General features: G+C 46.2%; 1 protein-coding gene across 2 annotated transcripts in view; it reads right to left on the minus strand.

Annotated features, from left to right (window-relative positions):
* The window catches only part of AGO2 (argonaute RISC catalytic component 2), a 49,886-nt gene that overhangs the window by 16,964 nt on the left and 20,441 nt on the right, over window positions 1-12,481 (minus strand). Inside the window, exons 4-11 of one of the 2 annotated variants that reach the window (XM_087962257.1) lie at window positions 11,765-11,946; window positions 7,522-7,658; window positions 7,231-7,365; window positions 5,810-5,897; window positions 5,360-5,507; window positions 3,764-3,883; window positions 2,055-2,177; window positions 240-373 (exon numbers count right to left, since the gene is read on the minus strand). In XM_087962257.1, coding sequence (XP_087818383.1) covers window positions 240-373; window positions 2,055-2,177; window positions 3,764-3,883; window positions 5,360-5,507; window positions 5,810-5,897; window positions 7,231-7,365; window positions 7,522-7,658; window positions 11,765-11,946 — 1,067 coding nt within the window. Of the gene's footprint in view, window positions 1-239; window positions 374-2,054; window positions 2,178-3,763; window positions 3,884-5,359; window positions 5,508-5,809; window positions 5,898-7,230; window positions 7,366-7,521; window positions 7,659-11,764; window positions 11,950-12,481 lie in introns of both variants that reach the window. The other variant, XM_026683815.2, reaches the window with a different exon arrangement.

Below are 12,481 nucleotides of genomic sequence, written 5' to 3' on the forward strand. Positions count from 1 at the left end.
AGAAGAGATTGGACAGCCATTTGTCTGAAATTGTATAGGGTTTCCTGCCTGATCAGGGGACATTGGGCTAGAAGACCTCCAAGGTCCCTTCCAACTCTGTTATTTTATTCTAAATACTATAGTTATTGCAAAGGGACACAGAAAACAGCTCGGCAAAAACACTGGGTGACCACAGCAGAACAAAGGCTGGGAAAACTGGAAGAAGACGTGAGCAAGGCACCACTCAACCGCAGACTCACTTTAGATGGACTTCAGTGCACTGGCGTTGGGGCGCGAAACACGCAATGGCCCAGACCTTGATTTCAATTCCAGTATGAAACTGTTTATTCCTCATATCCCAGACCCCCTGCACTGGGGTCGCAATTGCTTTGTTCTAGAGAGAGGGGGGAAGAAAAAGAAAAGAAGTGGAATGATTTCCCAGAGCCAAAATAAAGCTTTACAGTGCAACAATTTCAAAACACATCTGCCTTTGGATGTCAAACCCCCTGGATGCTAAGGGGAAAAATAAAGAGTGTCCGTAGACCAGCCCACATCCATGGCTCGTGGTATCAAAGCTCTCCTTGGTCAGACGTACAGGTAGTCTTCAACATGCAGCCGTTCATTTTTAGTGACCGTTCAAAGTTACAACGGCACTTAGGATTGTTTCCTCACACTTACGACCGTCGCAGCATCCCCACGGTCACGTGATTGGAATTCAGACTCTTGGCAAACCGGTTCATGGGGTCATGGGATCACCTTTTGCGACCTTATGACAAGCAATGGGGAAGCCAGATTCCCTTAACAACCGTGTTACTCACTTTTAACAACCGCAGCGGTTCACTTAGCAACGGTGGCAAAAAAAAAGGCCATAAAAGGGGGAAACGAACTCGCTTAACAACTATTTCACTCAGCGACGGAAATTTGGGGCTCAATTGTGGCCGTCAGTCAAGGACTACCTGTGCAATGGAGCACAGACCAAGCAACAAACTGCACCTTAGTGCAAAACGTGCACACAGTGGAAAGTTGGAGCAGGAGGAGGTGCGAGTGCACAACTGTGTCTCTCGGTGCCTTCTCCCGACACCCAACATGGCTGCACGTTCATTTCCGTTGGTCTGGTCCCCGTAGGACATTCCCGGGAGACAGACAGGCTCCCCTTATTAAGGGCTATGTCAGCTCATAAAACATTCCTGGGCCTGTTTTAGTAGTTGCCATTAAAAAAAAGGTGGAAGGAAATCTGGAAGAGCAGTTGAAAGCGAAAGCACATTCCAACTCTTCTCTTTAAAAGATTGTAACTAAAATACCAGAGTTTTTGCCCACGAATCTATTTAATTGGAGAATGTGATTGATGACACCCAGCCTGTGAACATGCTGAATTGGAGAATCTGGTTTATGAGCTACCCGGGGGGACGGGGGGGAAACAGGGTCACAGGCAGAGGTGGTATTCAGCAGGTTCTGACCAGTTCTGGAGAACCAGTAGAGGAAATCTTGAGTAGTTCGGAGAACCGGCAAATTCCACCTTTGCCTGGCCCCACCACCATCTATTCTCTGCCTCCCGAGTCCCAGCTGATCAGCTGGGTCTTCTTTTGTTGCCCTGCAGTGGAGAACGGAGCTGGAAAGCAGGTTAGTGGGATGGGGAGGGAATGGGGATTTTGCAGTATCCTTCCCCTGCCACACCCACCAAGCCATGCCCACAGAGCCGGTAGTAAAAAATTCTGAATCCCACCACTAGTCACAGGTGACTGTAAATTACGTATACCAAAGTTGACTTCATACAGGGCAGTGCAAGTATGTCGCCTTTAATGAATCCTTTGAAGTTTTTTGAAGTTTGGCTCGAGAATCATGATTTCATTATGGCGATTGCTGGAATCCTGATAGGCTTCTCCACTGGGAGACAATTCCTGGCTAGGGGAACTGCACATTTTTATACAGAGCATTTAACCCCAGAACATCTGCAAACCAGCGATGTCAACACTACAAGGCCCATCTGAAATCACAGGAAACTGTCATCCCAACTCTTACTCTGAGCCACGACCAATGGGCCAAATGAGAATTTGGAGCCCCGATGACACACGTACCCGGCCTCCGTAGAGAATCGAAGGTGGCTGTAACACCCTCCCCGTGACATCCGTCATTTCATCTTTGACCATGATTCCAAACTCACGAACGAACGGGTCAGTATTAAAACTTGCGCTTCGCATCTAGGAGAGGAAAAAAATATATATTTCATACAAACACGCGTCAAAAGTAAATTGATATAGGGTTGTTTTAGTTGCAATGGAATTCTGAACTCTTCAATGTTTTTTTTAAGCCTGAAGAAGGTAGTCTATGCAACAACCTGCATCCAGTTCTGGTCATCATGATATTAAAAAAATGTTGAGATTCTGGAAAGAATGCAGAGAAGAGCAACAAGTATGATTAGGGGACTGGAGGCTAAAACATATGAAAAACAGTTGCAGGAATTGGGTACATCTAAGTCTAATGAGAAGAAGGACTGGGAAGGACATGATAGCAGTCTTCCCATATTTGAGGGGCTCCAATATATGGGGAGGGTGTTTTCAACCTGTTTTCCAAAGCACCTGAGGGCAGGACAAGAAGCAACGGGTGGAAACTAATCAAGGAGAGAAGCAACCTGGAATTAAGGAGAAATTTCCTGAGGGATAGAACAATTAGTCGGTGGAACAGCTTGCCTTCAGAAGTTGTAGGGGGTTCAGCACTGGAAGTTTTAAAGAAGAGATCGGACACCCATTTGTGTGAAATGGTACAGGGTCTCCCCGTCGAGCAGGGGGGTTGGACTAAAAAACCTCCAAGGACCTTTCCATTTCTGTTATTCTATGTTCTATGCCTGCAACAACACTGTCTTGGTTTTTCTCTCTATGCTTTCTCTCTAATCTTCAGCCTCCCAATCCCATGATTTTCTCCCTTGTTCCTGGCTGAAATGTCTTCTTTGAAAAACTGACCTCTGGGAGTGGAACTACGGGGTGACATTTTGTGACGTTCCTTCAGTCATGGAACATACACCTGTGCCCGTTGGTCTCCTTCCTACTGTTCCAATAAGGGACAGAAGGGAGCCACCGCAGGGAGTACAGAGGACGGTCTTGAGGGAGAGAGGGAAGCTCCACTACCAAGGCAACGAGCAGGTAAACAAGATTTGAACCCAGGCCAAGAAAGTAGCTTACAAAAACATCTCAGACAGTTCCCCACCCCTTAATCCTCCTGGGGAGAAAAGAGGGAAGAACATTCAGACTAGCTCTGTTCCTGTAGCTCTTCTGATAAATGTAGCGTTAGGCAAGGGTGGGCTTCAAAAATTGCAGAAAAAGGTTCTCTGCCCAGTTGCTGGGTGGGCCCGGCATGGCCTAGTCAGCCTCCTGCCCCACAGTGGGAGGTGGGGACGTTTTTGCCCTCCCAGGGCTCCAGAGGCTTTTTTTTGAGCCTCCGGGAGGGCGAAAACGGCCTCCACGGGCTCCGGAGGCTCTCTGGAAGCCGGAAACAGGCCCATTTCTGCCCTTCCCGAACTTCTAGGAGGCCCCGTTTTTCACCCTCCCCGAGTCTCCGTGCACGCCCTGCATTTGCCTGCATCCAAAATGGGCCATGTGGGGACTCCTGGGAGGGGAGGGGAGGAGTGGGCGGGGCCAGGAGTGGGATTGGGGGGGGGTTCTCCAAACTGCACAGAATCTTAGCTGGGGCTCTCCTGAACCCCTGCCAAACCCCAGCAGCCCAACCCTGGCTCTAGGTCTACATCGTCTCCGTTTCCTAGTCCGGTCCACCTTGTAGGGTTGATGCTCACCAATTTGCTGATCTCTTCCTGACGATCTGGGGCTGATCTCGCCGTGGCTCTAATCATAGTAGAAGTTTGATTGTCTGTCAGCTTCTTAATACATCTCTGTCCTGCAACTATATTGCATACCTAAAACAACACAGCCAAAAGGTTACTGTCAAAGTATGTGGGGGAAAAAAGTTATATATACAGCATGATGCTTCCTTTGACTTATGACCATAATTGAGTCCAGAATTAGTCATGAGTCATGATCGTCATTAAGTGAGTCATTATGTGACCAATCTGATTTTAAACACACACACACCCCTTTTCTTTACATCAAACATGAAGCGAGCCACATAGTTGTGAAGCGAATCCATTGTCCCCGACTTGTGTTTTTAGCTGGGAACTGGAAGCAACGCAAGTTTCCAGCAAAAACAAAAGTTATACATTGTGGTCACATGACCAAGAATGCAAATTGGTTGCTGAATATCTAAAATGTGATCACATGACCACAGGAGGCTGGGGGGGAGGGGCAGTGACATCAAAACATTGATTCCTGGTCCTAAGAACCTTTTTTGGGGGGGAAACTGTCGTAACTTCAAATGATTGGTAAGTGGCCAGTCATAAGTGAGGATTGCCTGCAATATCATCTTGAGGGGTTGATCAGATACTATGTAGCATCAAACAGGGCTAGTCATATATCAATTGAATATTTCTCTGAGCCATTACAATTTTCCTCAAAGTACCCAAACTATGCACTTTTTCTCTCTCACACACACACACACACAAACAAGACCAGTAATTGACAGTCACATCTTTTGGTTTTGCTTCAGGAAGAACAATTTTTATTTCCCGTTAAACAACTTCAGAAACATAGGGTGACTTTTCACTGATAAGATAACCTTTACTGTCATTTTTTTACTATGGACACACTGGCACACATTAAGAATGAAATTCCGTTGCCTGCTCTCAAAAATGTATCCAAGCATAAAACACATATACATCTGCTATACACATACATACATACATACATACATACATACAGGGGTGGGATCCGACAGGGTTAACTACCAGTTCGGTGATTTACGAGGTTCGGTGATTTACGATGTGCTTCCCTGCACGCTGCCGGCACGCGCCTGTAAATCGTCATCAGCACGCTGCGTGCAGGGAAGCAGCCTTTGAAAAAGCCCTTTTTTCCTGCTTTTTAAACGGCAGCTGTGCCTCGCACGGCAGCTGAAGTTGAAAAAAATCAGGAAATAAAGATCAGGTAAGAGCCCGGGTGGGTGGGTAGACAAAAACATCAGCAGACATAGAACTGGTTCTATGGCTGCTGCTCTTCAGAGCTACCGGTTCTACAGAGGTGGACAGAACCAGTAGAAACCCACCCCTGCATACATACACACCCATACATATAGTCACTGTCCATCTTGAATACATATCGGAAAGGCCGTGTTTTATAAACCTGTCTATGTCTCTGCTACTCCCCCTTTAAGACAGGAAAATATGGCAGCCTGGTAGAGGGGGGAAAAAACCATGCCAAATCATGACAACAGCCATGCCTTACAATCAAAATAAGGGAAAATAGACAAGGGGAAAGAAATGCCTCAATAGGAACAAGGTTACCTCTAAGGGAAGGTACGTGTGTTTCTGCTCCTGTCCAACTTGTAAACATGGGAGGTGAGGGTAGCGTAACACCAATTTGTGCCTGTCCTTAAAATATTGAGCTACAGTGCATTCAACAGTCTGGCCACTCTCCTGCTGAAGAGGAAATCTGCAGAATAACAAGGTGAAGGAGAGAAGGGAGGGGGGGAAAAAACACAATTTAGCATTTTTTTACAAGTCACCTCATAGTATAGTTTAGAGCAGCGGTCCCCAACCATTTTGGCATCAGGGAATGACCAGTTTCATGGAAGACAATTGTTCCATAGACTGGTGGGAGAGCGGGGAGGAGGAGCGTGCCACCTAAATCCCACACATCGTGCACTGGATCCCAGGCAGTGAATATGGAACACGTTATGTATAATGGTTATTTTTAGAGAACCGCAAAAGACAAAAACAAAATGTCAAGATTACGTTTGGTGACTTGCTGGTCTTCTCGTAACGTTGCATACTCGGTATTTTCTTTTCATCTGTCCACAGTGAGTGATTTCCACCTTAAGACCTGGTAACAGAGCAATTGAACCATTATTCTCCCTCTGGTAGAGCCCAGATTGTGAGAAGTCACGACAGGACAGGTAGTTCTCAACTTACAACCATTCTTTTAACAACGGTTCAGGGTTACAAGTTAACGGCCTTGGGGAAAAAAAGTGACAGCATCCACGGGGTTGTTCTGACTCAGGCTTTGTCAAATGGAATTAAACACAAACTTGTTTTCAAAGCAAAACCTATTTTATTACAATGCTGGGATTTACTTTCATCCCCAGCCAGAACCAATTATAAACAGTTCCCCAAGATAAGCACATGCCTTTCAGTGCTATGGAATGTTGCCAAAAACAGAAGTATCCAATTATAACAGAAACCAACCGAAATATCAGAAAAAAATAACCAGAGCTTCAAGGAGGACTTGGAATCTATCGAACTACTTTGCTTCCTGCAAAGTGTTCGTCATTGAGGTCTGACTTTTATCCCTTATGGGAGGGACAATCACCTCCCAGCCTTACTCCCGAGTTGCCCGTTCCTTCAGCTGTTCTCTCCTTCTACCAGCTCTGCGCACACACGTGCACTGGGAACAGGCTCCCCTGGGTCCTCTGCTTCTCTGCTGCCAGACTCTGAAAGGTCTGAAGGCAACACCCCACTCCCAGATGGTCCTGGCCCCATCCCTGCATTGGACGCAGGACCTTCATCCAAGTCCTCTCCAGATTCCCTGACTGGTTTCCTTTCTTCCTCACTGTCCGAATCCACTGCCATCCGCACCGACTGCCGGCGAACCACAACAGTTGTAACATACTCAGGTTGTGTGATTGCCATTTACAAACTAGCCAGCTTCCAAGAAGCAAAGTCGGGGGGGGGAGAGGGTATGGTTTCACTTAATGACAATGTGATTCACTTAACAACTTCACTGTACTTTTCTTAACAACCCTGACAAAACAGATCATAAAACTGGGAGCAATTCACTTAACTAGCATCTCGCTAAACGACAGAAATTCTGGTCTCAATTGTGGTTGTAAGTCAAGGACCACCTCTGGGCAGTCATTTTATACAATGTCACAACTCAACGGTCAGTCCTTTCACCACTGAACCCTTAATGTAACATTGAATTTTGAAGTCAATCTATTCTGTGCAGTTTTTAAGAAAACCTGGACACACGCTCACTGAAATAAAGCAGCTTAAAAACTCCTTTCTGCAGAGTTTAAGAGGTGTCATAGATATAATGTTTATTAGAAGATCTTTTTGTAAAAAAGGGGTCAGGCCCTGTTTGACAAATTGAGCATTCAACACCTAAGAGAAAAAAGATCGCGTAGTCTCATCTCAAACTCTTTTTCCCCCCGTCTTACCTTTAATTTCTTTGGTAAACTTAACCCTTTGGGAATCTGTCAGAGGTTTCTGTTGTTCTTCAATACTTTTGAAATCAAGAACTTCACATACAAATTCGATCACTGGCTGGGCCTTATAAAACGCTGTCGCAGAGACTAAAAATAAAACACAAAAAAAAATCAATAACACCAACGTGGCTTTTTATCTAGACTCTCGGATAGATCCTTCAGGTCCAATTCCGCTGTGCGCCTTCCAGGCGACTAAAGCAAGATCACCCAAATGCAGATCAAAGGAAACAACCTGAAACCTACCGTCGATGTTCAGCATCATTTTCCACAGGGAAGGCCTGACTGACTGATGGAATCCAAACCAGACTTCTCTGCCACCTCCCAGAGGATTCGAACATCCTTCGGATGCAGTAAAAAAAGATCGGCCCACTGGGGTATATCTGCCATTGAAAAAATACATATATACATATACATACCGTGTTTCTCATATAATAAGGCCGGGTCTTATTTTTTTTTGAGCCCCGAAAAAATGGCTAGGCCATCTTTTCGGGGGTGACTTAATTCCCGCCCCCTTGCATCTTCGGGCGGGCGGCGACGGCTTGGATGTTGACCTCGGCGTTGGTGGGGCACTTCGTATCGGGGTCAACGCAGGCAGCACCATATCCGAGTGTGCAACAAAAGTACTTCCTAACGGCAAGACCCCCCCACCATTCCCCCCCATTTTGCATGTTTTAATATAGGCCTTAATTTGGTGGGAGGGGCTTAATTTCATTTCATGCCTATAAAACATGCTGGGACTTCCTATTGGGGGAGGCCATATTGTTGGAGAAACAGGGTATATACATATACATATATATCTATACAGTATATACATATACATATACACATATACATACATACATTGTTACAAAAACCATTTTTCCTCTTGATTCTCAAATGCGTTATAACAGGGGTCCCCAACCGCCGGAACAAGTCTTACCGGGCCGCTGGTTGCTGGGCGCCGCCATCTTTTTTTGATAAAAAAGTGCTTCCGATGAGCTTTTCCGGGTACAAAGCTCACGGAAGCACTTTTCATCAAAAAGATGGCGGCGCAAGCGCTCGATGAGCTTTTCCGGGTAGAAAGCCATTTCTACCGAAAAAGCTCACCGAGCGCTGGCGCCATCTTTTTGATGAAAAAGTGCTTCCGGTGAGGTCACGGAAGCACTTTTTGTCAAAAAGATGGCGGCGCCAAGCTGATGCCGGTACCGGGCCGCGGCGCCCAGCTGATGCCGGTACCAGGCCGCGGCATAAAAAAGGTTGGGGATCACTGCATTATAACACAATTCAGAGCCATATTGGCCAGTGCATAGAGTCCTTGGCTTACAACCATTGCTTTTAAAGACTGTTCAAAGGTACGACAGCACAGAACAAATGACTTAGGATCAGTCCTCATGCTTATGACCAATGCAGCATCCTCATGGTCACATGATTAAACTTTGGGTTCTTCACAACCAGCATTTTTGTACGATGGTGATCGCCAGTGGTGGTGGTGGTATTCAGCCGGTTCACACCGGTTCAAGCGAACCGGAAGCAAGGATTTGGCATGGGTCCCCAAACTGGTAGTAACTTCTGGCTGGCCACGCAACTGACCCATTTGCCCCTCCCTGCCTAATCAGTCCTTATCGTGCATGCACAACATCGCTGACTGCGTTCTTCTGTGCCCAATCACTCCTTAAGGTATTTCTTTTTTTTTTTTTCCTTCCCGACAATCAGCTGTTCCGATGATCAGCTGTGCCGGGATTCCCCTCGCTGTCTTACTGCTTCACCCAGGAGACTTCCCTGAGGCCCAGGAAAACAAAAAATGGAGGGAGGGGGGCACAGCCCCCTCACTCCCCGCGCTCCATTTTGTTTCCTTTCTGAACTCCAGGGAAGCTTTCTGGGAGCAAAAATGCCCCCTCAAGAGGCTTCCTTGAGGCAGAGAAGACCCCAAAATGGAGCATGGGGGGTCCCTCTGTTTTGTTCTTTCCTGAGCTCCAGGAAAGCCTTCTGGGAGCAAAAACACCCCCTAGGAGGCTTCCCTGAGGTCCAGAAGGCCCCCAAAATGGGGAGGGGGGGATGCTACTGCTACAAAAAACTGCCAACCCAGTTCACGTGGCCACGCCCACCTAACCACACCCACAGAACCAGTAGTAAAAAAATTTGAATCCCACCACTGGTAATGGCCTCCCAGGATGACGTGATTGCCATTTCCAACAAGCAAAGTCAATGAGGGAAATCAAATTTGCTTAACTGCTTGATTCATTAACAATGCAGTGATTTGCTTAGCGAGCGTTGCAAAAAAAAAAAAAAAAAAAGGCCATGACTCAGGGCATGATTCATTTAACAATGGCCTTGCTGAAGAACAGAAATTTGGGGCTGGACTGTGGTTGACTACTTGTATCCAGAAAAAACAATCCGTTCTCATTAAGATCTCATAATCTTTTTTAATAAGAATCAGTTTGAAGTGGTATTGTTTGGGGTATTCAAGTTTACTTCAAGCAGTAAACAGCACCCCAGTCAAGGAACTGCCAAAGCAATTAAATAGTAAATAGGCTATCAAAAGAACTAACCCACCAACACTGACAGATTGGAAAATAATCCAAAGATACTGCTACTGATTAGAGGCTGATTAACATAGCCATAATTTACTTGTTGCAATGAAGCAGAAATCACAGCATATCTGCACCTGGAAAGTTCAAAAGCAGCTTTCCAAATTATCCAGGCAATGAAATCCAGCATTTGAGCTAATTCAGAAGGGGTTTGTTTCTCTTTTTTATGCTATCTTTTCTGATGCTGGTGGATGATCCAAGAATCATTGAGACCAAACACTAGAATGCTTCCGTAATCTATCAATGGTATTATGAGGCTAATATTTTCTAGGATTCCTTGATAGGCTGCTTTCTATGAGTTCACATTTTGAATATTACCAGACCCAATTAGTATCTCCCAAATTAGAACATGAACATCTCTTTTTCCTTATACTTTATATAAAGAGAGACCAAACCCTGCATCCTTCTAGCACTGAGGATATTGTTCTGACCTAGGCTTCCTTCGAAAGCTTAAAACACAATCTTAGTTCTGGCAAAACCTCGTTTATTTCCACGGCTGTGAATTACGCTCATTCACAGCCCGCAAGGCTTCACAAACAGTCTTTCAGGGGAATGTTTATAAATACCCACCTTATCGCACTTGGGATGCTGCCAGATAACTAACTGACAAACGCAGGGCAAAGCCAAACTTGACACAGAGTCAAACAGAACTTTTCAAAGCTTGAATCGACTAGACGAACTAATTGCTTCCTGCAAAAGCTCACGTCCCGTTTGCTCCTCTTTTATGTCCCATAGGAGGGGCCAATCATCTCTGAGGTGCGGCCTTATTCCTGAGTCAACCCTGCTTTCTCAATGGTTCTTGTCTTCTGGTAGCCCTGTGCATGCGCAGGCTGGGAACTGGTTCCAGACACTCCCCCGCCTCACTGCTGTCTGAGTCTGAAGGCAGCTGATGACTGCCAGCCTGCCCTGGTCCCATCCCTGCCTCCAATGCAGAGCCCTCCTCCGGGCCTTCCTCAGCCTCCAGAACTGGCCCAGGTTCCCTCCACCCCAACCTCCTGACTACTGTCTGACTCTGCTGACAACTCTGTCAGCCGCTGGCGGGCCACAACAGGTATTACCTAGTCTGGTAATGAAACATCTGCAAGGAAAACAACTGCAGAGAGCATCAAGGAATCCTGATTTCAACCTGAGCTACAAATACAGGTAGCCCTCAACTTAGGACCACAATTCTGTTCCTATGTGAAACATTAGCTAAGTGAACGTTGCCCCCTTTTACGACCTTTTGTGCCACAGTGGCTAAGCGAATCGCTTCAGTTGTTAAGTTAGTAACACGGTTGTTAGAGTGAATCTGACGTGCCCCTGGACTTTGCTTTGTCAGAAGGTCACAAAAGGAAATCCCAGGACTCCGGGACTCTGCAGCCGTCATAAATATGAACCAGTTGCCAAGCATCCGAATGTAAATCACGTGACTATGGGGATACTGCAATGGTCGTGTGAAAAATGTTCACTTTTTTTCAGTGCCGTTATAATTTTTGGAAGGTCGTTACATGAACGCTCTTAAACCGAGGACTACCTGTACTCGCTGATTTCAGTAATTCAAAGACTGCTGAAGAAGAAGAAAAACAGGGAGGGAAGGCAGGGAGCCCAACACCCAACAAGGAGCACCTTCTAGTTCCGTATTTCCAGAAATACCAAAGTGCCGAAACGGGCCGTTTTTTGGCCTCCAAAGGCTGCAGAGGCTTCCCTCAAGCCTCAGGGAGGCCGAAAAAGGCCTCCAATGGGCCGAAAATCAGCCGGGAGGCACGCACATGCGCAGTGCAGGTAAGGGGGCAAGGGGGTTGTACTCGCATGCGCGGGGGGACGGGGCGCATTGCATTGTGGTTGCGCGAACTTTCAGCACACCACAACAAGAAAGGTTCGCCATCACTGTTCTAGTTCATAATTGCCCCTGAACCTCCGTGTGGGAACCCAACTCTTACCTCATAGAGGGCAGGTGCCTCATCACCACATCAAGAGCTTGAATGGTTTCGAAAGGAACACTTGGAAGACGACCGGAGAGAGCGTCGTGCAATGCCTGAAGGCTCACAACCGACATCCACTTGATGGCTACCTTGAATATTCGATCCTTCCCTTCTCCTGGCAACGTGACCTCCAATTCCACCTGCAACATTTGGAAAGCAGTACAAGATGATTCTTTCCGCTTAAACATCCACGCCGGAAGAATGAGGGAAGAGAAGTGGATTCTCCTGCAAAGAACTGGAACCTTTTTTAGAAGGCATAAAAAGGGCTAGCTTGCTGGGGCAGCACCCCTTTTGATGAATAACCAAAAAGAAGCAACGGAAAGTGATGTCAGGCAAGATGCTTAACTGAGAAACCAAGAAGCACCAGACAAAAGTATTCGGATTGCTGAAATGCAAGTCCGGCTGGAGAAAGGAATTAGACATTAGGAACCCACAAGTGAAAAAAAAAGTCATCTCTTTCATCCACCAAGGATCACACAATGTTGGATAATGATTTTGGATCATACTTGTCTGTCCTTTAATGGCTTCCAAACCTATAGATTATTTCTTAGAAAGGCCCTTATACATTTCCCCAACCTGGTGCACTCTGATAGCCAACCAGATAGGAGAAAAATCTATCAAGGAAGACTGCTTTACAATTATGACTGCATCCATTTTAACATGTATGATGGGACG

Source organism: Notechis scutatus, chromosome 3 (genome assembly GCF_049901735.1).
Source record: "Notechis scutatus isolate UNSWTSFEM ecotype Mainland chromosome 3, rNotScu1.2, whole genome shotgun sequence".
NCBI classification, from domain to species: Eukaryota; Metazoa; Chordata; class Lepidosauria; order Squamata; family Elapidae; genus Notechis; species Notechis scutatus.